The sequence below is a fragment of the Balaenoptera musculus genome, chromosome 1, assembly GCF_009873245.2.
Source record: "Balaenoptera musculus isolate JJ_BM4_2016_0621 chromosome 1, mBalMus1.pri.v3, whole genome shotgun sequence".
Lineage (NCBI taxonomy): Eukaryota > Metazoa > Chordata > Mammalia > Artiodactyla > Balaenopteridae > Balaenoptera > Balaenoptera musculus.
This window is the reverse complement of record NC_045785.1, coordinates 17,052,558-17,077,034: the sequence shown is the minus strand read 5'-3', so window position 1 is coordinate 17,077,034 and position 24,477 is coordinate 17,052,558. Positions and strand designations below refer to the sequence as shown.

At 53.7% G+C, this 24,477-nt stretch overlaps 1 protein-coding gene across 3 annotated transcripts in view; it reads left to right on the top strand.

The window, feature by feature from the left end:
- The first annotated feature begins 16,617 nt into the window (after positions 1-16,617).
- The window catches only part of WNT4 (Wnt family member 4), a 29,433-nt gene continuing 21,573 nt past the window's right edge, over positions 16,618-24,477 (top strand). For all 3 annotated transcript variants that reach the window (XM_036852713.1, XM_036852704.1, XM_036852694.1), the window contains exon 1: positions 16,618-16,836. In XM_036852713.1, the coding sequence (XP_036708608.1) occupies positions 16,760-16,836 (77 nt within the window). In that variant the 5' untranslated portion in view covers positions 16,618-16,759. The remainder of the gene's footprint in view (positions 16,837-24,477) is intronic.

Here is a 24,477-nt window from a genome sequence, read left to right as displayed (position 1 = left end):
TGCCCTCTTGAGGATCTTCAGAGCCATACCCACCTCCTTCCCCATCACCCTGTCACCACTCCAGAAACACAGCACATGCACCCATCCAATTTCCCCAGAGTTCTACTCTTTCCTAAAACATCTGTTCCCCAGCCTGTGAACACTAGCTTTGGAGTCAGCAAGTGAGGATGTTCTACTGGCTGTGTGGACTTGGACAAGTCACCTGGCCTCTCTGAGCACCATAGGATGGGGAAAACATTACCTAACCCCCTGGACACTGTGAGGATTAGACATGGAAACTTAAGGAAGCTCTGGACATGGCAGGCCCTAAGTAAATGATGAACATACGTGGCAAGGAAATGACACATATTGGCATTCCCCCCCACCCTTCCCTTGCTCGCTGTCTAAGGAGGGGGCAGGCTTAAAGCAGAGAAGCCGGGGGTGAAGTCAGAAGAGGGTGAGGCCGCTGCCATGCCCTGAATGGCCCTGGAATATGAGTGGGCACAAGACGAAGCTTTGCAACTTTCCAGTCATGGCCTGGCCCCTTCTCTTCCCACCCTGGTTTCAGTGTGTGGACACCTCAGCCCGCATGTCCAAACTCTGTCCCATGCCCCCCAGACATCTGCTCCATGGCCAGCTCGGCCTAGCAGGGCTCACACCCACAGTGCAGTCCACCCTCGGGAGAATAGGCCTGGGGAAGGGGCCCACACAGACCCTGGAAGCAGGCTCAGGCGTCTTCAAGCACGGCAGGGGTTCCAGCATCTGGAGGGTGGTCTACAGGGGGATGTATCAACAGTATGAGCTCTGGGTGGGCACATCCCCTTGGTGCCTCACTCTGTGGGATGCAGCGCAGTCAAGAGAGGACCAGATCAGGGTCCAGGAGCAAGGTCAGGACCTCGCTTGCCTACATGTAAAGGCAGTTAAGAACTGACTTGATCCCTGCCCTTGGGACACTTATAGTCTAGCAGAGAAAATAGACGTTAAGCAAGGAATTATATGAAAGTGGGACCCTGATACGGATGCCTGAAAGGAGAGAGAGCCTGGCTTCACTTGTGGGGGGCAGGGGGTACACCCTCTGCTACCCTCACTGAGGGCCTAAGGCCCCTCCTGCTGCACAGCCCCTTCCCAAGACCCTCAAGGCAGGATGTAGGGGAGCCACACCCGCAGCTCAGCACCAGTCCTGCTGTGCTCGGGGCCCTTCTGCAGACCAGGATCCCCAGGCCCGTGTTTCCCGAGGGATGGCCTCCAGACCTGCTGCAGACCCCTGCTCACCCCAGACCCACAGAATCAGATTCTCTGGGGCAGGACCCAAGTCTGTATAGTTAACAAGCACCCTGGGGCTCTGATGCTCCTTGAAATTTGAGAACCACTGTTGGAGGGAACACACCCCATTTGTGCATTTATTCAGCATCCTTTGATTGAGCACCTACTGTGGGCCTGACACTGTGCTAGGTACTGAGGATACATCTGTGAACAGACACAGCCCCTGACCTTGGAGCTGACATCCAGGTGGGGGAGACAGTAAGACAAATCAATATATGATGAGATCATCCAGGCAGTGGTAAATACTGTGAAGACAATAAAACAGGGGCAGAGCAGACAGGGAAGGCCTCCTGGAGGAGGTGACATTTGAACTGAGACCTGAAGGACTCAAAGCCAGATCTGTCTGCGTCCACACCTTAACCACTTTGCAGCTCTGCCTCCCTTGGCTGGTCGGCCCCCCAACTCTGAGAAGCCAGGAAAAGCAAGGATGATGGTGGAAAGAAGAGCACGCTCCACCCCTAGAGAAAAACCTTCACAAACTCAGCGTGGAGGGAAGTGGTGATATAATGCCCACCACATATAAATAGGTCCGACCGCTCCAGAGTCACCCTGGAAGACTGCGGTCAGTTTGGACTTTGCTTAAGGCCGAGCTCCCTGCCACCAGGAGCCCAAAACGGCTGAACAAACTTCGAGTTTCACATGGGGCCGACCCTCGATGAGTTCAAGGCCAGAGCATTTCCCCAAAGTCAAAACCGCAACAGGAAGGCACAGAAAAAGTCTTCTGAGGAGGCCCGGCCTGGTGCAAGGGCTCTGGTCAGCCTTCCCAAAGGCCGCATGGAGTAAGAAAGAGGGAAGCTAGAAATGTTCCTCCCCAAGTTCCAAAATCTCTGCCCTGCCCAGGTGCCACCATGCCTGAAATATCACCGTGAGAACTGGGGATTTGGGTTAAGCATTGACCTGCATCCTCACTCCCGGAAGAAGCGATGCATTTAGCCGCTGAGACGGGAGGGTGCAAGAGGAGGGACTCTGTGGGGTTTAGTTGTGCTGACTGTGTCTCGAATTTTCCTTGACCGTTCTGATGTCAGATCGTTTGTTCCCATGTCCCATGGGAACTAGCTAGTGACTTGTTGGGAAGTAGGATCATCCTGGGAGTTCCATAGGAGAAGGGGCCCTGGGCAGGGCATCTGGAGCCCAGGTTCTCAGTTCTGGCTCTGCCACTTGGGCTAGTCTCCCTCCCTGTCCCTGGGCCTCAGTTTCCTTACGGTGGGGACCGTGGCCTAAATCAAGCGCAGGAGCCCCAGGCTGATTCTCTTCCCCGACAAGAGGGAGGGAAGAGGGCCCCAGAATGGAGGTGGCGGTGGTCCTGAGTAGGGGAAGGACGCTGGGCCCCAGAATGGAGGTGGCGGTGGCCCTGAGTAGGGGAAGGACGCTGGGCCCCAGAATGGAGGTGGCGGTGGTCCTGAGTAGGGGAAGGACGCTGGGCCCCAGAATGGAGGTGGCGGTGGCCCTGAGTAGGGGAAGGACGCTGGGCCCCAGAATGGAGGTGGCGGTGGCCCTGAGTAGGGGAAGGACGCTGGGAGTAAGAAGGAGGTGTCGGGAGGCAACACGCTGACTCCCCAGTGCCATTGCCACCTGCTGCCCAGCGGCCCACTTCCTGCCCCCTTCCTGTCCTTGGGCCCCCAGGGAGCTTCACCCAGAGCAGACCTGAGCCCACACTCCGGCCAGGGTAGCAGCCAAAGGCAAGTCCCAGGGCAAGGTGGCCTCCTGTGGGCACGAGGAGAGGCTTTGGCAAAGCTGCCTGGGCCGTCACATGACCTTGACTGGCAATGGAGAGAGCGACCAGCACAGGGGCCTGAGTACTGTTTGTGCAAGAAAGAGCAAAGGAGTTGGGGCCGCTGGGACCTGGGCTGGAATCTTCACTCCATCTTTTATTCACTCTGTGGCCTTGACCAGACCCTTGGCCTCTAAGCCTCAGTTGCACCATCTGTAGAGGAGTGGGGTTAATGATCCCCCTTAAAGCCCATGCGACGCTCCCAAGAAATTATGCACCTACTCTGCTAACCTCGGCACTTGGCACACAGTAGGAGTTTTAGAAAGAAAAATTCCCTTCCTCTTATAAATGTAAGTTGAATTGTGCCCTTGATCCCGGTTCCTAACATTTAACCCCAGGGCCTAAGCTCCCTCCACAAGAGGAACTGGACTTAGTTCAAAAATAAATCACCAGCATCACCCTCATCCTTGCTACCAAATCTCTGCACATTTGTTACCAAGTGGCGTCCTGTCCAGTGCACAGTGTTACCACCATTGATAGTAGGTACCATTATTGCACACCTACTATGTGCCGGGCACTTCTGTCACTATCCCATCACATTCCCAAAACAACCCTTCAAGCTGAGGAAAACCCCATTTTACAGATGCGAAAACTGAGGCTCAGAGATGTGAAGTTTCTGCTCAGGGACCACAAGGAGGTAAAAAGGAACTCAAGCCCCACAGTCTGCCTGTAAAGCCCATGCATTTACCACTAGTCTACACTGCCTCCCAGGCTGAGGGAAGCCTCCTCTCTCCGTACTGCAGCAAGGGCTGCTAGGGAGACCCCGGAGGAAATAGCAAGGCTTGAGTGGCTCCCCTAACCATTGAGCATGTGATAATTTCACTAAAAACTCAATTTCCCTCCATCAAGGGCTCCTCCTCCTTTTTTTCAAAGTAAGACCTGTGTTTCAAGGTGGACCCCAGGGCTGCTCTGAACCCTGGAGGGGTCAAGAATGGAGCTGTGGTGGTGGGAGCACATTTCTAGAATGATCACATTTGCCAAACCCAAAATGGACCTGTGAGGCCTGCCAAGGACAAGGTCCCCACATATGTGCATTTGGGGCCATTCTGGCAATCAGGGTCCCAGGGTCACTGCAGCCAAATTCCCATGATGCCTCAACTCTCTCTGGGAAAGTGCAGTTGTGCCTCCAGGTTGTGACTCAGTCGACACATCTGTGGGCCAGTCACGGTGATTAGGGCTCTGTGGTCTCTCTGGCCCCCTGGACACCCTCGCTGAGCCTGGGAGCAGGTCAGGGAAGTCTTCTTGGAGGAGGGAAGGTTGAGCAGGCTGTGGTGGACAGAGAGGTTTGGGGCAGGTAGAGAGAAGGACGTGTCTTCTCCAAAGAGGCATCCTAGCACAAAGGAGGTCTGCTTCATGGCCAAGCAGACCTGGGTGTGAATCCTTAGATGGACAGATGGATGGGTGGATGGATGGATGTACAAATGGATGGATGGAGGGACAGACAGATAGATGGACAGACGGGAGGATGGATGGGTAAGTGAATGAATGGGTAGATGGATGGACAGATGGACGGATGGACAGACAGACAGATGGATGGCTAGATAAATAAAAGAAGGAAGGAAAAAGGATCAGTTAGTTAATCCCAAGGCTGCAGTCTCTCTTGCTGTCCCATAGCTTCCCCACCCCAGAACCCATCAATCAGGATACACAGGTTATGTCACAGTAACAGACAACTCCAAAACCTCAATGGCTCCAAACAGCACAGGTTTAGTTCCTGTTCACACTACATGCTTGTGGGTTGGTGGGGGCTCTGCCCCATCCTGCCCTCACTCAGGAACCAAGCCGCCACCATCCTGCTAGTCTCTGGTTGCTGTCACATTTCATTGGCCAAAGCCTGTCACATCATCATCCCTAACTTTAAGGGAATGGACAGTGCATCCCTACCACGGATCCGGAAAGAGGTAAACCTGGCTATTTGTCAACAGCTCCAAGGCCAACACACATGCTGTGCCCCACTCCAGCTGCCTGGGATCACTGTTCCCAGGGTCAGTGGGATGGAGACCAGGTGGGGCGGGGGGAAACAGAGAACAAAGGCCCTGGCCCCATCTCCCTGGACATCTTCACTCCTCAGCCCCTCAGCCCTGCCTGCATTGGGAGGCAGATTCTCAACCACTGGACCACCAGGGAAGTCCCTGAATTGATTTATTCTTGATTTCATTTCAGCAGGTGCCTGCCAACTCCAGGGCCAGCTCTGTGGGTGACTAGATGACAAAGTTCCTCTGTCCTAGGAGGAATCCAAACACATCCGCTAAAGATGCAGGAGAACAGGAGGTCCCAGGTCATTCCGGATACTGGATGCTTGTCTGTGTATCACTTGTTCACTGATTTATAGCCCATCTCCCCCACGAGGCTATGAGCTCCATGGACACAGGGACCCTCTAAATCCCCAGCACCTGACACGTGGCTTATCTTCACTGAGTATTTATTGACTGGATAGAGGATCTTGTGGATCCCAGATCTGTTTTCCTGGCAGTCCCTTCTCTTGAGCCTCAGGTTCCTTATCTGTAAGATGGGAGGTTGGGAAAATAAACTCAGAAGACAAAGGACTGAGATAACTTAGTCTGCAGAGTTCCTGGATCATCACAAGCCTGCAGTGGGCATGGCTGTTGCCATCATTGTTATCATTATTACTAAGTGCTATAATATTGGAGTGATGGGAGAGACCTCTCCGGGGCTCAGAGAGCTGGGGGAGAGCTCCAGCCCCGCCCACAGCTAGCCCTGAAATACCACTCACATTGCAGTCCACTGCCACACCCACAAGTCCATTTCAGCCTCCCAGACCATGGTTCTTCTCATCTTTTCAATGAGGAAACTGAGGGTCAGATTGATGAGAGAATTCACCCAGGTCTCAGAGCACCTAAGAGGTTTGACCCCGGGAGAGAGCATTTCCTGAGTGTGTGCAGTGGACCTGTCACTGCCAGGAGAGACACTTCCTTTGCCTTATTTTATCACCCCGTCTTACAGATGAGGAAGCTCAGACTCGCAGAGGTAATGGGCTTGCCTGAGGTCCACAGCCAGTTAGTAACAAAGGAGCACCTCCTGCCCCTGCCCAGGGCCTCAGGCTCAGACCTCCACCCCTCAAGAGACTAGAATCTGAGCAGTGCCCTGGCCACCCTCTGCTGCTCCCAGAAGTGCCCTGCGTCTGCACCTTGATCTCCACACCCACGATGCCAGGAAACCCCAGCAGGGCGGCCGAGCTGCCGGGTATTTATAGCGGACATGCAGAAAAGCTGCCACCCCCATCTGTTTACCCAACAGCGCTCTTCTAGCTGGACGCTTTCAGCCCCGCCAGCCACAGACAGACCCTCACCGCCGCCTCATCTATTTTTTCCTCCCCACTTAATTTTGCATCATCCCAGCTTCCAAAATAAACTTCCCCAAACCAGCCGGGCTCATTCTGGCCCAGAGCCCCTAACGGAGAGCCCCCTGCAGCCCCAGCCTTCACATCAGCCCACAGGGCAGAGCCACCAAACCCAACCCGGCCCCTCGGCTGCCTTTGGCCTTGATTTAGAAGCAGCTGCTCCTGCCCTGGCGGGTTTCTGACACTCCAGGGCCGGGGTGTCTGAATTTGTGGGGATGCCAGCTGGGCACCTGTGTGCATGGTTCCTGGCTGGAGGCCAAGGGTGCTGCCCTTGCCCCCAAAACTGCCCCCTCATAAACTCACATGTACACACATACGTGTACACACGTGCACACACTCACACATGCATACGGTGTCCTGCAAGCTGCAGTCTCCTCCAGGACATCGCTCACGTGTTGGTGGCCTCCTCCCTCTCTACCCTTGCCCTGACCCCTGCTGACCTCTTCCAGCTTCATCACAGGACCCACCCACTCCTCCATCTCTGCCCACCCACCACTCTGAACTTCTTTCATTCCTCCAACACATCATGCCATCTCACCTCCAGACCTTTGCATCTGCTATTCCCTTAGCCTAGAATACTTTTCCTCTCACCCTTTGCTAAACTAACCTTACTACCCCTTCAGGCCTGAACTTAGATATCACCTCAGCCAGGAGGTCTCCCCTGACCAGCAGAAGGGGAGCACACACAGGCAAACCAGCTCTCTCATCCCCAGGAGAAAATGCTCCTTCCCCTCGGGATCTGAGCGAGTCATTTAGTCCATCCCCCTGTGGCAGAAACCAGGGATATCTCAGTCATTCCAGAATTACAATTCCAACTTTATGAAACTCCTTTTCAGGTGGGTTTTTCAGGTGAACAATTCAAAAGACCATTTATTTCTTCTGAGTTTTTTGCAAGGCGTGAAGATACGAAAGGAACTAATGTCTGTGAGGTATATCTATTCCCATTCAAAAGAAAGATACTCATAAGCCCATTTTTTGGATGAAGAAACTGAGCCTTAGGGAATTGCACTTCATTTATTCATTCAGCACTTATTAACTGAGCTCTCACCATGTGCCAGGCATACAGTGGCACTAGGAACACAGCAGTGAGCGAGACAGGCATGATCCCCACCCTCTTGGAAATCATAATCCACTGGAAGAGACACATTACACAGATAATATTACATAGAACTATTTAATAACCATTGTGATTAGGCTGATAGGGCTTCAAAGGAAAAATCCAGGGGGTTGAGAGAATATATGTAACCAGGAGACCAAGGAAGTCTTCTCAGACATGATGTGTACACCAAGACCTGAAAGGAATGAGCCCAGTAAAAGGCAAATTGAGGAGCATTCCAGCAGGGGAAACAGCACATGCAAAGGCCTGGAGGGGAGAAGGAGGGACAAAATAGACGGTTTGGTGAAAGCCACACAGCCAGTAAGGGACAAGCCTAAGTCAGATCCCAAGGCTAGCTGACCCCAGGGACTTTGCTCATGCCTCCCCAACATGAGGGCAGATTGCTGCTGAAGGAAAACAGCACGAGAGCTGCCTCCTTTACTGCCTCCTTGGCCAGAAAGTTGGATTTCAGATGTGAGCATGACACAGAGATTAGTATCACTTATTCTGCTAGAAAATGTTTGAGAAAATTAAGTCCTCTATGAAGACATCTTAGCCACCCATTTTTTTAAGCCCTAATAAAAACAACTCAAGAAAATAAACATTCCAGAGCAACTTGGCACCACATGCAGAAATCCTTAGCTGTCAGTTACATTCCCTGTTACCATGACCTTAACAGAATGTCTCTTCTAACTTACCTTGGATAGTTTTCTACAAATCAGACCTTTTTTCTGAGACTTCAGGATTACAGGTATCCAAGGACTTGTAGGTAATGTGAATTGAGAAAAAGTGAAGTTCATACTGCCCACCCCCAAGTTCCCTTCAGGTCAATGAGCTGCTTTACAGTTCCACAATGCGCAAGGGAGGGGTCCCACGGGGCCTTCCCACCCCTGAAGAGTTTGCTTCCTGGGTTGGGTCCTAACAGCAGCTTCAACACAAACTCAGATTCAAACTTCTGGCACAAGGCAGCACGCTAACGAAGCTTCCACGTTCCCCAGATGCCGCTTGGCTTCCTGAAGTTACCAACATCACTTCTAGCTCAAGCCATTTTCAAGAGTCAAGCAGAAGGCTCAGCCTCAAGAAGTGTTTTCACCCCAGCCCTGTTTCTGGAAGGAAGGAGCAAGCTCCCAGCTGACTCAGTAAGGTGGGGTCGGGGCCCGAAGGAGCAGACCAGAGGACGAAGGCGGAGAGGAATCAGCTTCCGGGATTTGGTCCAGATGGGAAGAGTGGCCCAGGACAAGAACACTGTCGGGGACCAGAGACACAACTTAAGGCTGGGTCGGTGGACAAGACCCCAGGCCTGCCAGCCAGGGAACGCAGGGGGACCCCAGGATGATGGGTAAAGGAGAATGCCCTCTGCCCTGATCCGTAAGGATCCCCATCCTGCAGGTGGGTGGAGAAGGTATGCACAACTTCTCCTGGGCAGGGGCTGAGGGCACAGCAAAGTTAGAACCACTCTGGGGTAAAATGACTACCACTTCAAGTATAGGATTTAGATTCCTGGAATCACATGGTATTTTGGTTTGTTTTTCTCCTCAGCTCTAGAAGAGACTGGAGAATGGAGAGATTAAGAAATTCCAGGGTTTCACTATGGAGAACTGTATGGAGGTTCCTTAAAAAACTAAACATAGAATTACCATATGACCCAGCAATCCCACTACTGGGCATATACCCAGAGAAAACCGTAATTCAAAAAGACACATGCACCCCAATGTTCATTGCAGCACTATTTACAATAGCCAGGTCATGGAAGCAACCTAAATGTCCATCAACGGACAAATGGATAAAGAAGATGTGGTATATATATACAATGGGATATTACTCAGCCATAAAAAAGAATGAAATTGGGTCATCTGTAGAGATATGGATGGACCTAGAGACTGTCACAGAGAGTGAAGCAAGTCAGAAAGAAAAAAACAAATATCGTATATTAATGTATATATGTGGAATCTAGAAAAATGGTACAGATGAACCGGTTTGCAAGGCAGAAATAGAGACACAGATGTAGAGAACAAAAGTATGGACACCAAGGGGGGAAAGCGGGGCAGGGGGATGAATTGGGAGGTTGGGATTGACATATATACACTATGTATAAAAGGGATAACTAATAAGAATCTGCTGTATAAAATATAAATAAAATAAAATTCAAAACAAAACAAAACAAAAGAAATTCCAGGGTTCCAGGTAGAGAAAATGGGCTTGACCTAAAGCAGGAAAGACTGCAGTTAGACATGAGATAGGAATAGCTGACCATCCGAGTGACAGCATCCTGGAATGAACTCCCAACGGCAGTTCTTCGTCCCTGAGAGCGGAATGTAGAAAGACCTGCCCAGACTGGTGAGGCCCAATCAGAGAGGCCCAGCTTTCCTGAATCTGACGACCCCTCCTGCAGAGCAAAAGATTCCATAGTGGGTGTATTTGTTGTCTACGGTGATGGTGAAATAGCAAAGAGCTACCATAAATGTTTTAATGCTTGTCTGTGACTTAGCATTTTGTTCATCACAAAATCATCTACAAGCATCAAACAATTAATTGTACAGCCCAGCACTATCTATGAAGTCTTCTGTCCCCACTCCTCCAAAAAAAACAGACAAATGGAAAAAAAAAAAGCTGAATCTATTCAGCCTTTCAAGACCGGATATACAGGGATGGAGGAGCACATTAACTTACAGAACATCCAGCCAAAGCAGAATGGGGACTGACTACAGATCAGCCAACCTGATGTCTCCAACGATCAAGGCCAGAAAAATAAACACAGGTGGGGGATAAAAGGGCATGCCCTGGATTAAGAAAAATTAAGAAATGTAACAACTAAATATCATAGCTAGTTATTTGACCTTGTCTGAGCCCTGATTAGATGAACAATCTGTAAACAGATATTTTTGAAACTAATGGGGACATTTGATTGGGATGTGAGCATTCATTTCATTAGGGGAGATAATAGCATGGTGGTTATGTAAGAAAATGTTCGTGTATTTTTGACAGTGGTGTACTGGTAAATGTTTAACAACCAGCTCTTGGGGGGTGGGGGTGTGGAGGGAGCCCTGGTTTGTAGCCTTTGTCAATTTCCATGGTGTAAATACTCCCACCACAGATGATTTCAAGCTACCAACATGACATCACTGAACGCCAAGTTGAGAAGAGACCACACAATCAGCTCTCAGCAGCCAGAACCAGCTGGCTCCAACCCTCCACTGGTTTTAGAGATCTACACTGAAGTATGTGCAGGAGACATGACAAGATATCTGGAATGTGTTTTGAAATAATGCCCTAAAGAAAAAGAGAAACAAACAACAACAACAAAAGAGTAGATGAAGCAAATGGAACAAAATATTGATAATGGCTGAATCTGGGTGATGCGTACATGAGAGTTTATTATACTACAATTTTCTTCTATTGTGTATATTGGAACATTATCATAATAAAACATTTAAAACTACAATCATCTTATATATAGGTGAGAGAGCTTTATTCCAAGACTTCTAGGTATGCACACTGATTCCTGGACTCCTACTCCTAACTCCACAGCCCCCCAGGGATCTGAATAAAGAATGGGAACCACAGGCATTGACACCACATGCCTAAATCCATCTATCAATCCATCAACAGGTAATAAGCAAGATGTCTCCATGGACCCTGTGCTAGGCTGAGGGTGGAAGGAGAGCCCCCAAAAGAGAAAAGTGACACAGGGCCTGATTGGAAGTCCTGGGTTTGTACCGTCTGCTGACAGAATGGGCAACTTAACCCAACTCTCTGAGCCCCTATTTCCTCGTTGGCAAAATAAGGGTATGAGTAACCTATGGTGAGAATTAAATTGCAATTCGTAGGCACAACTCCTGACATGATCCCTGACACACAGTAGGATGCTCAGGAAATACTGGCTTCCTTCCTTCCCCTAGGGCTCTGCTGGGGTGCTGCAGGGACACGCGTGAGCCGTTACAGGTGTGCAGAGGTCACTTTCTTCATCAGAGAATGTCGGTGTCCTGTTGCCAAATCTCCCCATTATTCAAGAGAACCTGGGGATCCCGCTTCTTATGTGAAATCTCCCGATCTTGAAATGTTGTCAACAAATTCATATATTTAAAACCTTGGGCAAGCCAAGCAAAACACACCTGCAGACCACTGGAGTGTGACTTCTGATTTAAACCATAGAACACGATGAAGTGCTAACCTTCACTGAAGCCGGGCCCCAGGCGTAGAAGGCTTTACACACAGAATCACACTGATTCCTCACAATATCCCTTATGATCCCCAGTGTACAGATGAGGAAACTGAGGCTCAGCTTGGTGAAGAGTTCTGGCAGGGCTGGAAAGAAATATAGGTCTTCCTGAGAACTCGAAGTTCCACTTTACCCCCTCTCTAGATTCCTAGAAGGGTCTTTAGGAAGCAAACGCCAGGCCCAGAGAGGGGCAGGGAACTGCCCAGGGCCACACAGACACACCTGGCTGGCTGAGACTGACCAGGTTTCCTGTGCTCTTCTGGAACGGGGCCCCAGGGCGGACAGCTCTAGAAAAGGTGACAAATCAGATCCAGCCAGCCAAGCCTGAGATGGTGCAGGAAAGGCACCCTCTACTTTTTATCTCCTTGAACAATGTATGTATAGGCTTAAGAATGCTCTAGACCACAAGCCTCGGCCCTTGGTTTCTCCATCTCAAAAACCTGGAAGTTGGACAGGAAACCCCAGTCATCAGCTGCTCCACTCCTCAGTGCTTCTAAGACTGGGCTGGAGACACAGCCAATCACCCTGTTTTGGGCTAATTCACCCAGAGCTGGCAATAATTTAGACATGCAGTATGTGATTCTTTCTGATTAAAAACTTGGCCAGGTTTCCTGTCCTTGGTGAATTTTTCATAGTTTTACCAATGAAGAAGGAGAATTCACTCCAAAAAAGGGCCACTCCAGGAGAAAACGGAACCCTCCTGCACTGTTGGTGGGAATGTAAACTGGTGCAGCCACTATGGAAAACAGTATGGAGGTTCCTTAAAAAACTAAAAATAGAGTTGCTATGTGATCCAGCAATCCCACTCCTTGGTATATATCCAGAGAAAACTGTAATTCTAAAAGAAACATGCACCCCAATGTCCATAGCAGCACTATTTACAATAGCCAAGACTTGGAAGCAACCTAAATGTCCATCAACAGATGAATGGATAAAGAAGATGTGGTATATATCTACAATGGAGTACTACTCATCCATAAAAAAGAATGAAATCATGCCATTTGCAGCAACATGGATGGACCTAGAGATTATCATACTAAGTGAAGTAAGTCAGAAAGAGGAAGACAAATACCATATGAGATCACTTATATGTGGAATCTAAAATATGACACAAAGAACCTTATTTACGAAACAGAAACAGACTCACAGACATAGAAAACAAACTAATGGTTACCAAAGGGGAAGAGGGGGAGGGATAAGTTAGGAGTTTGGGTTTAGCAGATACAAACTACTATATGTAAAATAGATAAACAGCTCCTACTGTATAGCACAGGGAACTATATTCAATATCCTGTCATAAACCATAATGGAAAAGAATATGTATATATATGTATAACTCGTCACATTGTAAATCAACTATACGCCAATTAAAAAAAAAAAGAAGACACTCCAAAAGTTAAGGAATCGTTTCCTTCAACCAAGGAACAGGAAACAACCAATACACGTTCAGATTCCATTTGTGTGGGGCACTCAACACACTGGGCACAGAGACGAGCTACAGATGGGGAGACCCACCTCAGTCCTAGAGGATTTACAGTAAGTGCCAGGAGGAGCCTAGAGAAACCCCATGACTTTCCCCTTCTGGACCCAGACATTAATCCTTACATGTGGCAGACTCTTGTCTACTAAACAATGTAGTGGGTCATTCAGCACCCAGAACACCTGTGTCCAAACCTTGGCTGTGCCACTTACTTTAAGCAAGCCATTTTACCCCTCTGTGCCTCAGTTTCTCCATGTGTAAAATGGGAGTAAGAACAATAGTGCCGATGTCAGAGGGTCACTGATATATCTTAAAGCACTTTAGAGCAGCACCTGGGTTTCACCACGTGTAAATGGGAATAATAACTGCACCTACTTCCTAGGGCTGTGGCCAGGATGAAATGAGTTAACATGAGCAAATCATCTGGAACAGTGGCTGGCACGTAGAAAGCACTAGATACACGGTTGCTATTATTATATGAAAGAGCTATTGATGATTGAACTTTTTATTAATTTGTATTTATATCTTCACAATTGAGGCGCTCTTGAAAGTTAGAAGAGCATTTTCTCAAAGAGACTTTCACATTAAGACTTTCCACTGACTCAGACCAAAGGACTCCTCCTCTCCCTTATCATGATCAGGGCGTGCCTTTCTGGCCGGGGGCCTCAGTTCCCTCCCTCCCTCCCTCCTGGGCTCATCTCTTTCCAGCTCACAGGACTCACACCCACTGCTTCACGTGTGTCTCCCAGCAGCCCCAGGAGAAGGTGAGTCAGGTAACGTTGTCCCCACCTGACGGTACAGACACTGGAGGTCCAGCAGCTCCCCAAATGTCAGAGGCATGTGCTGAGGGACAGGGACCCAAACACCAGAGCCCCAGGCACCAGGCAGCACTGGGTACACCACTTTCCTTGGGCAAGTCACTTCTCTAACCCTCATTTCCTCATCTGTAAAACTGAGAAAAGAACAGTACCTTCTTCCTCGACTTATTGTGAGGATGGAATGAGTGACAGCATGTAAAGCATTTAGAACAACGCCTGGCATATGAGGACTCAATATTTTAGCAAAACAAGACATTCTAGTTTGCCTGGCACAGTCCTGCTTTATGCCTGATACCCTAGCAAATCTTCCAGTTAGACTCACCAGTCACTCTCAAAAATGTCCTGGTTTGGAAGAAAATTATATGGCCACCCTAAAATAATTGCCCGTTGCTGTTTAAATTATTATTATTATTATTATTATTATTATTATTTTCCACCATACCATGCTGAGACTCTAAGAGTAAATATGTTGGCTCAAAGTAGTTCTGTAATTCAGTACTGCTCTTAGGTGAAAGTGGTCCCTGCCCTGGGGACCCCAAACTCTGGTCTTCCAGCTAAGCTCTCACCACAGGGAGAAGAGACCATGGGGCCAAAGGGACGTGTCATCTGGAGACTGTGCCCCCTCTGGGTCACACTCTGGGTGCCCAGGGCCCTGAGATTCCCTACCCGGATGGCCCTAAGCCCAATTCCAAGACCTGGGTGGGTCTCTTCTGCAGATCAATCCCTGAGGTCAGATGGCACCGCTGATATGCCCTGCCCTGCGGCCGAGGGGTGGCCAGGGGCAGCTCTCTTGGAGGTGGGGTGGGGTGGTCCGAGCTTGTGTATGCAGGCTGAGATGTTCACACGTGTGTGCACAGAGCCCCTGCACCACCATGCTCCAGTGCAGGCTCTGAGGAGTCTGAGAATTCTACATTCAGAGCTAGCCTTCCAGGTTGTTATGAAAGTGTGCTTGTCAAGGTAGGAGAATAGAACATATTTTATTTCACATTTTGTTAGCTTGATTTATAACTTGCAAATATTTAGACATATGGTATGTGAACCTCCACCTGTACTCTTGCTCAGCCCCACAAATCCCTGCCACCTCCTGCCCACTCTCAACACCGAATGGTTACTGAGTCCCTCCTCTGTGCTGAGCCCAGGGGACTCCATGGAGTGAAGGGCACCCTCCTGGCACCCAAACGTGACCATCTACGTGGGAGCAAACCTCTTGCCCCTAAAACAGTGAAGAGCACAGTGTCAGGGGTGAGGGTGTGAGCCTGGTCTACGGCTCTGCCCCAGCCCGAGTGAGGTGGGCAGCTCCCTGCCCCTCTCTGGGCCTTCATTTCCCCCATTTAGACAAGAGATCTCTCCAGCCCTGAGAGGCTCTGGTACCCAGGCTAAGGTAGGGTGAGGAAGGACACAATTAGATCAGGGACCTGGAGAGGGCGTGACCTGGGGATGGGCAAATAGCTCTCACCGGTCAGTAAGGTATGGAACTGAGCACTTCGCACCAGGGAGGCACAGGCTGCAGCCCATTTCATTTCATTCATTCATTCCACAAACATTGCAGCCACCCACGCTGTGCCAGCTAGGGGCTGATCTGCCGGATCTGGAAGGATAAATAAAACAAGCACACAGAAAACGCAAACGCAAAGCAAGACTTGGTGAGTGTGCTAAAGAGACCTTCCCTAATCTCCTTCCATCCTCACAACCCCCAGGTCTTATGTCCATTTCTTGGAGGAGAAAACGGAGGACTGGAGAGGTAAGGGGCTCGGTCAAGACCCTGCTGCTTAGGGCGCGCCCAGATCTTGTGGCCAGCCAGAAGCGAGGTTTCGGATTCCGGCAGTCTCCGGCCACTGTCCCAAGCTGCCCGAAGCTGGGGAGGCCCCGTCCAGCTCCCGGAAGGCTGGAGGGAGGTGAGCGCCAGGGAGGGGCTGGGCCAGAGGACGCGCCGGCCGGGAGGCAGGGAGGGGCCTGGCGGGGGGCGGCCGGGCGGCACCGAACTCCCTGGTGCGCAGCCCGGGTGCGCAGCTCCTGGCGCCCGGAGCGCAAGCGGCTGGGTGCGCGCGAGCGGCAGCCGCGCTCGGGCCAGTCCGCCACGGTCGGGCCGGGGTCGGGTTCCGAGGCGCCGGCGGGGGGCGAGGCGGGGCGGAGAGGGCGGCGCTGCAGTGCCCGCAGCGGCGGGCTGGGGGAGCTGTGCCCGCCTGTCCCCCAGGCTCGGGCGGGGACCGGGCAGCTGGGTCGCCGCGCCTCTAGCCCGGCCGAGCTAGGCGACGCGCAGCCAGGCGTGCCTGGAGCGCACTCCGGCCCCAAGTCCTCTCGGGTGCCCGGCCGGGGAGGCCCCGGAGAAGCCAGTCCTGCGGGCCACGGCGGCCGCAGCCGCCGCCGCTCCGGCCCGCCCCCGGGGGGTGTCCCGGGCCGCTGGGCCCGCCCAGGTAACCCCATCCTCGGCCCGCCCCCGGCCCGCCCCCCCGGCCGCCCGCCTCCCTCCGCCGCCGTCGCCGCATCCCGGCTCTGGGGCGGCGCTGACAGTCTGGTCCGCGCCGGGCAGCGGGCGCAGCAGCGGGCAGGGCTGCCGGCAGGCACGGAGGCAGAGCCCCGCCGCGCGCGCGCGCCCCGGCCCGCGCCCGGCGCCGCGCCCCAGCCAGCCCGCGGGGCGCCCACCTGCCGCCCCGACGGGAGGCCCCCAGCGGCCGCAGCCGCTGCCCGGGGCCGGGCGCCCGCGGCGGCACCATGAGTCCCCGCTCGTGCCTGCGTTCGCTGCGCCTCCTGGTCTTCGCCGTCTTCTCGGCCGCCGCGAGCAACTGGCTGTAAGTCGGGCCGGGACCCGGCTGGGCCGGGCGGGGGCCGGGCGGGGCGGGGCGCGCAGGCCCCGGGAGCAGCAGTCGGTGCCAGGCAGCGCGGGGCAGCGGGCGCGGGGGCGCCCGGCAGGTGTCTCGGCCGCGGGACGCGAGGCTCGTTCGCCCTCTGCACTGCCGCCGACACCGCCCGGGCCTCCCTCCGGACACCCCTCTGCCCGCGTCCCAGCCCAGAGGCTGCAAGGGTGGCGGCGGCTTCCGCACCCCTAGGCGGCCTCGGGAGCCCGAGAGCGCAAGGGGTGCGAGAGCGGGACCGCGGCCGGCGTGGGGTGCCGGGCGCGGGGCGCAGACCGGGCTGGGCTGACAGGTCGCCGAGGAAGCCCATTACGGGGAAGAACCCTGGCTCCTAATAACAGGTTAATCCCCAGAAGTCCAGGGGCGAGTTCCCCGCGCCGAGCTGCCCCGCGCGGCGCTGCGGGCTGGGCTGGAGGCGTGCAGAGACCTGTTTCTGCTTGGGGGGCGGGAGCCGGGAGAGAAGGAGGGAAGGGACGGGACGCCCGGCATCCGAGAGACCGCAGCCGACGCTGGACGGCCTTGGTTCTCCCTGGGGCAGGAAGAAACTCCGTCCAGACCTTAAAGAGCACAGCAGCCCTCCACCTCCCTCAGTCTCACCTAAGGAGGGAGGGGTAGTGACCGCTGGTGACCTGTCTGTTTCTCCTTGACTGGGCCTGGCTCAGGGGACTCCCTGGGAAGATTGGCTCGGGGGGTGGGGGGATTCTAAAGGATGAGCTTCCATGAGTGGGTGAACAGGGAAGCAAGAGGACCCTGGACCCCTTCTTCATCTCCCTCAGTGACCATTCCCCCAGTCCCAGGCTTAACCCTGGTCCCAATTCCTTCTGCGCAGAGCTCTGCCCCCATCGGCTGTGGGCAGCCAGTGGGGAGCCAAGATCCAATATTGATCTGAAAAGCATGAGGTGGGAAGGGGGATAGCCAACAGTGTAGCTGGGGTTTCCATGGAGACAGCAGGAGAGGAAAAAAAATTCTCTCTGCATCAAGACCAAAGAACAAATATCTCCCATGAAATTGCCCCGAGTGTCCAATGGCTGTTGCTATGAGGTCATTGCAGCCGCCAGGGCCCCGCAGGCTGGAAGGAGTGTGTTCGTTGGGGTCAGAGCCACCCAGGGCTTGGGGGACGGAGGTGATGTGGAATTCTCCCAGCTGTTCTGAGAGCAAGAGTGAGCGACTCCAAGGCAGGCTGAAGTGGCTGCGGAGCTTTTGTTTTTCTTGGAGACTTAATTTGATTAACACTTCAGGGGCAGTGGCAAAGTGTACAAAAACCAGGGCACCACTACCTCCCTCCCACTACCCCCTAGCAGGCCGTCCCCCTGAGAGGGGCCTGGGTCGCAGAGCCGAGGAGGGGAGCTGATTTGGACTTGGGGAAGTCCGGGGTCCCTGGAGCTGACTCTGGAAAGCATGGGTTCAGAGCCGGGGTCTCCAAAGCGAGCGTGAGCAAGAACTGGGTATGACCGGCCCAGGGCTGAAGGCCACTAAAAGGCAGAGGAGGAAGCGGCAGTTCAAGGGTCTGACCCAGGCCATCGGGAAAGAGCGTGACATCCACAGTGGAAAGTCCTTCAAAGAGCATCTAGCGTTTTGGCTCATTTTACAGATGAGGAAACTGAGGCCCCAGGAGGGGAAGCTACTTGCTCAAACTCAGAGCTGAGAACTGAACCCAGGTGCTCTGACTCCCAGCCAGTGACACACGCCCTTCCCTGAAGCCGTCCCAAGGTTGAGCCAGTGTGGCCCAGGTGGTGTCACCACCCACCCTCAGCCACATCCCAGCCCGAAATCCCAGCCAGGGAGGCAGCCCCAGCTTTGGGTCACGCAAACCATGGGGAATTCCAACAGCTCAGTTCTCGTGCTGCGCCGTGGGGGGGGTGGGGTGAGGAGCGGCGGCCTTCTCGAGAGAAGAGAGGTTGGCAAACCTGTTCTCTGCAGCCGTGATGGTTCAGGTTGCCACGAAGCAGGTCTCCGGATGACCCAGCTCACTCCTGCTCCACCCTGGGCTTCGAGCCAAGGGTCTCTCTGCTCAGCCCAAGGCAGGAAGAACAAGGGGCTTCCCAGGACGCTGCCAAACCAGAGAGGCTATGATGGAGAAGAGATCTCTGGGCACATTCCAAGACAGGGTCCATCCCCAGGCCAGGGACTGGCCCAGCTCTGGGGGAAATAGATGTCACAGCCTGGTCTCTAAGAGGAAGACAAGATAAAAGCAGATCACGAATGGATGAGACCATGAACATGCTATTGCTATCAGAGGAAAGAGTTGAGTGTGAGCTGGAGCGGTCATGGAGGGGACTTGGCCTGGAGGTTGTAGAATCATGACAATAAAGATTATAGTAGCTCCCCCTGTACTATCTAAATCCTGACAACATCTGAATCCCATTTTACATATGAGAAAATTGGGGATCACAGAGGTAATTGCCCCGAGTCACCTAGCTAGTAAATGACAGAGGCATCTGACCCAAAAGCTGCCTCTAGAAGGAAAAGCTTCTGGCGGGCAGATGTCCATCCAGGCATGGTAGCTGGCACTGTGTCTTTTCAAGTGTGAGCCACGCTGGAGGTCTGGCCACAAGAGGATGGCTGGCAGCACTCTCAGAGGGGCAAGGCCTGGGTGTCCACTCCCCTTCTAATACCTGGAGTCAGGCTTCCGTCCAGGGTCTGCTGGCTGGCCGGTTGCAAGAGCCAGTGCTATCTGTTGTTTCCGAAGGGCGGGTGGCCTGGAGGGGAGGCCAGGTGTCCCGCTGCGTGCAGCTGTTGGGCAGGATGGAGCTTGGAGATGGGAGGGCTCTGCAGCCTGAGGCCTGGGCAAGCCCAGAGAAGCTGGAAGCTGTTGATTAGACTTGTGTCTGGCACCAGGAGTGAGTTGACAGCTTGTGGCAGCTCCCACCGAGGGAGGGATGGAGGGATAAAAACAGTCCATCGGTGGAAGGCCTGGACTCTGCCACAGACCTGGGCTCATAAATGTCTCTGAATGTTCCCCCCGGCACTGGGGCTATGCTGGAAGTCGGGAGACCAGGGTTCCAGTCCCAGCTTGGTCCCCAGTGCTGGGCGGCCTTGGATGGGCCTCTTTTTCCCTCTGGGCCACAATCCTCAGCAGATTGTTCTGAACCCCAAATGGAAGTACTGGAAGAGTTAGAGAATAGATAAACTAAAGTTTCATCATTGTGGGTTTCCTGAAGAAAGGCAGTGACGTGCTATGCTGAGGCCCCAGCGGAGGCCCAGTAGGCGAGGGCAGGGGGCCTGTGCTACACTCAAAGGTAGTCCAGCAGAGTGGCTAGAACAGATTGTATGCAGTTCCATCCCAGGTCTGCCACCGACAAGAGTAGTGACCTTGGACATGTTACTCAACCTCTCTGAGCCTCGGGTTCCTCATCTGTAAAATGGTACCCATGCTTGGGGGTGATGAGGCCAGAGAGAGCCCGTGCATGTGGCATGCTGAGAACAGTGCCAGGCACAGCGATAGAAACTGCAGCCATGGCTGCTGCAGGACGTGGAGGGCAGCTGTCACTGAAGTGGGGGAGCTGTGCCCCTGGTTACAGAGATGATGGAGGGAACGGGCCTTCAGGCTTCTGCCCCCAAGCGCCATCTACCCAAAACTGCGCTGTCCAGACCCTGTGATCTTACACAGGCCACAGAGGTAGGATCCTAGGCTGCTGCCTCCCTGCTCTTCAACCAGGGCCCCTGCAAGAGCCTCACAGAGCCAGGGAGGCCAGCCGGGCTCCCGGGCAAATCCTGCCAGCCAGAGGAGTTGCTGCTGGGAGTGCCCTTCGGTGCCCCTGGGGGAGGCATCTCCCTGCGCACTGGATCTGACTCCCCACAGGTGTGCACCTCCGTCTCCGGGCCAAGCTCCCATGTGCCTGCTCACGCAGCAGAGGTGTGTAACTGCCCTGCCCATGAGCAGAGTGAGGCCTGGCACTCTGGGTGCAACTTGCTGGACCAGGTGTGGGCAGAGCCAGCCAAGATGTGCAGTGCCAGCCCCACAGGTAAAGGTGTGGTCTGTCTCCCCCAAGAAGTGTCCGCCTAGTCTCCAGCTGTAAAGGATCCCTCGCTCCCTTCTAAATAGCAAAAACCCACCCCCTTGGATCGCCTCCCATGGCTCTGGGCATTGAATCATAATCACTACACACCCACAGCTCTTTACAGTCTACACCCGGATTTCTCAAATCCACCATTGATATTTGGGGCCCGTCCTGTGCACTGTAGAACGTTTAGCAGCATCCCTGGCCTCTCTACCCACTAGACACCAGTAGCACCCCCCCCAACCAGGTGACCACCAAAAATGTCCCCAGACACTGCCAAATGTCCCCTGGAGGGCAAAATCACCCCTGGTTGAGAATCGGTGGCTGACAAAGCATTTTCACAGCCATTTCCCTATGAGAACCACATAACCTCTCCCCCTCCCCCTTCAGAGGAGGGAGTCTGTATTCTCTTCAGCCCCACTTCAGAGGCCCAGAGGTGCAGTGACTTCCCCAAGGACATTCTGCACGTCAGAAGCAGGACTTGAACTTGACTTGCTCTCACATGTCCAGATCTCATGGTTTTTATCCCCTGCCTATAGAACTGTCTCGTATTGTATATAACTATAGTCTAATAATGTGGCTCCTTCTACAAGGTTATAAACCTCTGGAGGCCAAGGCTGTGGCATCAACACTGCTCAGCAGCCTCAGTGCCTGGCATATGTCTGGCATGTAGTAGGTGCTCAGTCAACATTTGATAAACAAAGGAAGGACAGGCCTGTTCGCTCCAGAGGGTTGTAAGTTGCTGTCACATCATGCCCCACTTTCAAAGACCTCGAATGGGAGGGAGGCTCTGCTCTACTGCCTTGAGCCTCAGGTGATGCTAAGATGTGCCAAAGTGGGTGTCAGGACGTGTGGCTGTCACCCAGCAGATGCGCTGCCCTGGCCCGCAGCTCCCGGCCAGGCCACCCGCTCAGAGCCAGGCTAAGCGCTTGTTCCCCTCACCCTCTTCCCAGGGCCCTGGGACCAGGCTCTGCCCGAGGGGTTTGCTCAGGCAGCAGTCACGACCCAGCTGTCTGCTGTGGCTTGACTTTCTTCCCTCAACCCTGGATTAGCAATTGAGCAACTCAGCATCTGACAAGACAGTGCTCCCCAAACCTGTTGAAACTCGCCCAACTCGGGCCCTGTGGGTGCATTTGGAAAGCTGAGCAATTGTACCACGGCTCCTCCTCTTGTTCCTCCCTCTGGGAAGAAGGGCTTGGCCTGAGCCAACTGGGCACGGAGTTGGTCGGGGAGCCGCTGATGGGGGTGGGGGGTGCGTCACAGCTGCCCCCACCCCAGTCACCCCCGCTCCAAAGGAGCTTGCAAGAGCTGCTCGGCAAACTCAGCTGGGAGGCGAAGCTGCGACCCCATGGTGGCTGTCCAGATTTCTACAGGAGTTGCCAGGTTTTATCTCTGAGTCCTGAACTGCGTCTTCTGTGATTCGGCCAAACCCAGGAGAAGGCACGCTCCCTGCCGTGACCACCCCCAGCTCCCCCTTCCCTGCTCCAAACCCCTCTCCACCTCCCCCATCTCCTGGCAAACTTGAAACCAAACTCTGTTTTAAAAGTTCCCTGGCCAAGTCAGAACCCCCGCAGCAGAGGGGACCTGGTCTGAGAAGAGAGGCTGGGCGGGGAGGGTGGAAGGAGGGAGGGATGTGTCCTGGGAGGGAAGGAACCTCCTGACAGCTCGCAGTTCACGGGGGAACTTTGGAGCGGCCCACTGGGAGCAGCATGAAATTGCTGATGAAACTAGAGGGGCCTCTTTCCTGCCATGACCCTGGAGGCTTTCAGACCCTGTTTCTCACTCTGTTCACACACAAGTCATATCATCGCAGGGTTGGGTCCCAGGAACTCTTTGCCAAGGACTGGAGCCAGCAGGGTATTCCTCTTGAGTCAGTGATGCCCTGCTGTCCTGGCACCCCAGGCATAGAGGGCGGAATCACAGCCATCAGAGTCAGAGGGGGTCTCAGAAGTGATCAGCTCTGCCCGCTCCCGGGACACAGAGCCTCCAAGCAGGAGAGTGAGTGCCGGGTAAGCCCTATTCAGTCATGTCAAGCACTTACTTGTCCAGACCTATGCTCCGTCAGGCACCGTGCTAGGCACTTGGGGTCACAGAGCATATTAGTGGTAGAGCTGGAACGCTACCCCAGGTCTCCTGACTGTCTTCCCAGAACTTTCCCTGCAGCAGGTGAAAGCAGAGCTGCAGCCCATACACCTAGCCAGTCATCTCTGCTGGAGGTGATGAGCAACGAGGGAGGAACCCACGTTTTCCCATCCGCCCTGTTGGGGTGGGCGTGCGGGCTCAGCTACAGGCTCTCCCAGGACTGGGCCTTTAGAAGGGGTGCACCAAGGCCAAGGAACTCGCTAGAAACCTGAAGCCACCAGAGCATGAGCCTCACTCCAGGAAGCCAGCGCCGGCCCTGGACAGCTCATGCAGCTTCCCCATGCCTCCCTGGTCCTCATCCCCAGGGCTCCCTCAGCCGAGCTAGGGAGGACAGTGCAATGGTTCGATGGCTCCAAGGGCAAGAAAGGCACCCTGGGGACGAGGGTTGGATGGGTTCTTTGCAAGGGAGAAGCTCTCTGTTGGTAAATTAGGGGGGCAAGGCAAGGTGAGGAAGTGCCTTACATTCGACACCCACTCACCCCACAAGCACACCTGCCCCAGAGAGAGAAGAAGAATTCTCACCTCTGGCACAGCTCTGGAACCATCCAAGTTCAGGTCTGAGTGGCTACTTCCTGGCCCTGAGTCAGCCACCAGCTCCCCTGGGAACAAATACTGTGAGATGGGAAATGGGGGGGCTCCCAAATAAGAGGTGGGGGACAGGAAAGAAATCTAAGGAGCTGAAAATAATGGAAACTGGGATGTCAAGAGACGGAAAATATGGGTGCTGAGGCTTCTGCGGATGGGGAGTAAAGGGAGCTAGGGATCCCAGGAGACAGGTAGAGGGGGAATTAGCACCCTAAGGTACAGGAGCGGGGCCTTGGGCTCCAGAGGAGGCTGTCATTTCCCCCCAGCTGGGGCAATGCACTGGGAACAAAGAGAACATTACCTGGGCATTGAGAACTCTAGAGTTACGCTACATCTGGGAAGAAGGTGGCGTGGAGGCAGCACCCGCCACCCCACCACCACTGGGAATGTCTCCAAGGCCAGCCCCTCCTCGTTGGCTGCCCCCCCAGGGGGTTCAGGCCAGTGACAGCAACTCCTTCCGTGGCCTGAGTAGCTGCAGAGACCACCGGCCCAGATGCTGTCCAGGCAACCACATAACCCCTGAGACATTGCCCTCCCCAGCACCCCTCACTCCTGAAAGCAGCCCTGAAAGATGCCTTCACCATAGTTCAGAAGAGACATGGGGCTCTAGAAAGACTCATCAATCGAAGAAGAAGACCACCTTCCTCAAATCATTGTCCACTGATGCCAAACCATCATGCCCTCGATGCCCTGGGCCACCTCTGGAGCCTGATCAGCCAGCCCGGGCTTAGGAGCCAGTATGACCTGTTTTCAAATCCTGACCACCACTGACACGGCCTTGAACACATGCCTCTCTGAACCTCAGTTTCCTCATCTGTAAAATGGAGGGGATGGGGCTTCCTTGGTGGCG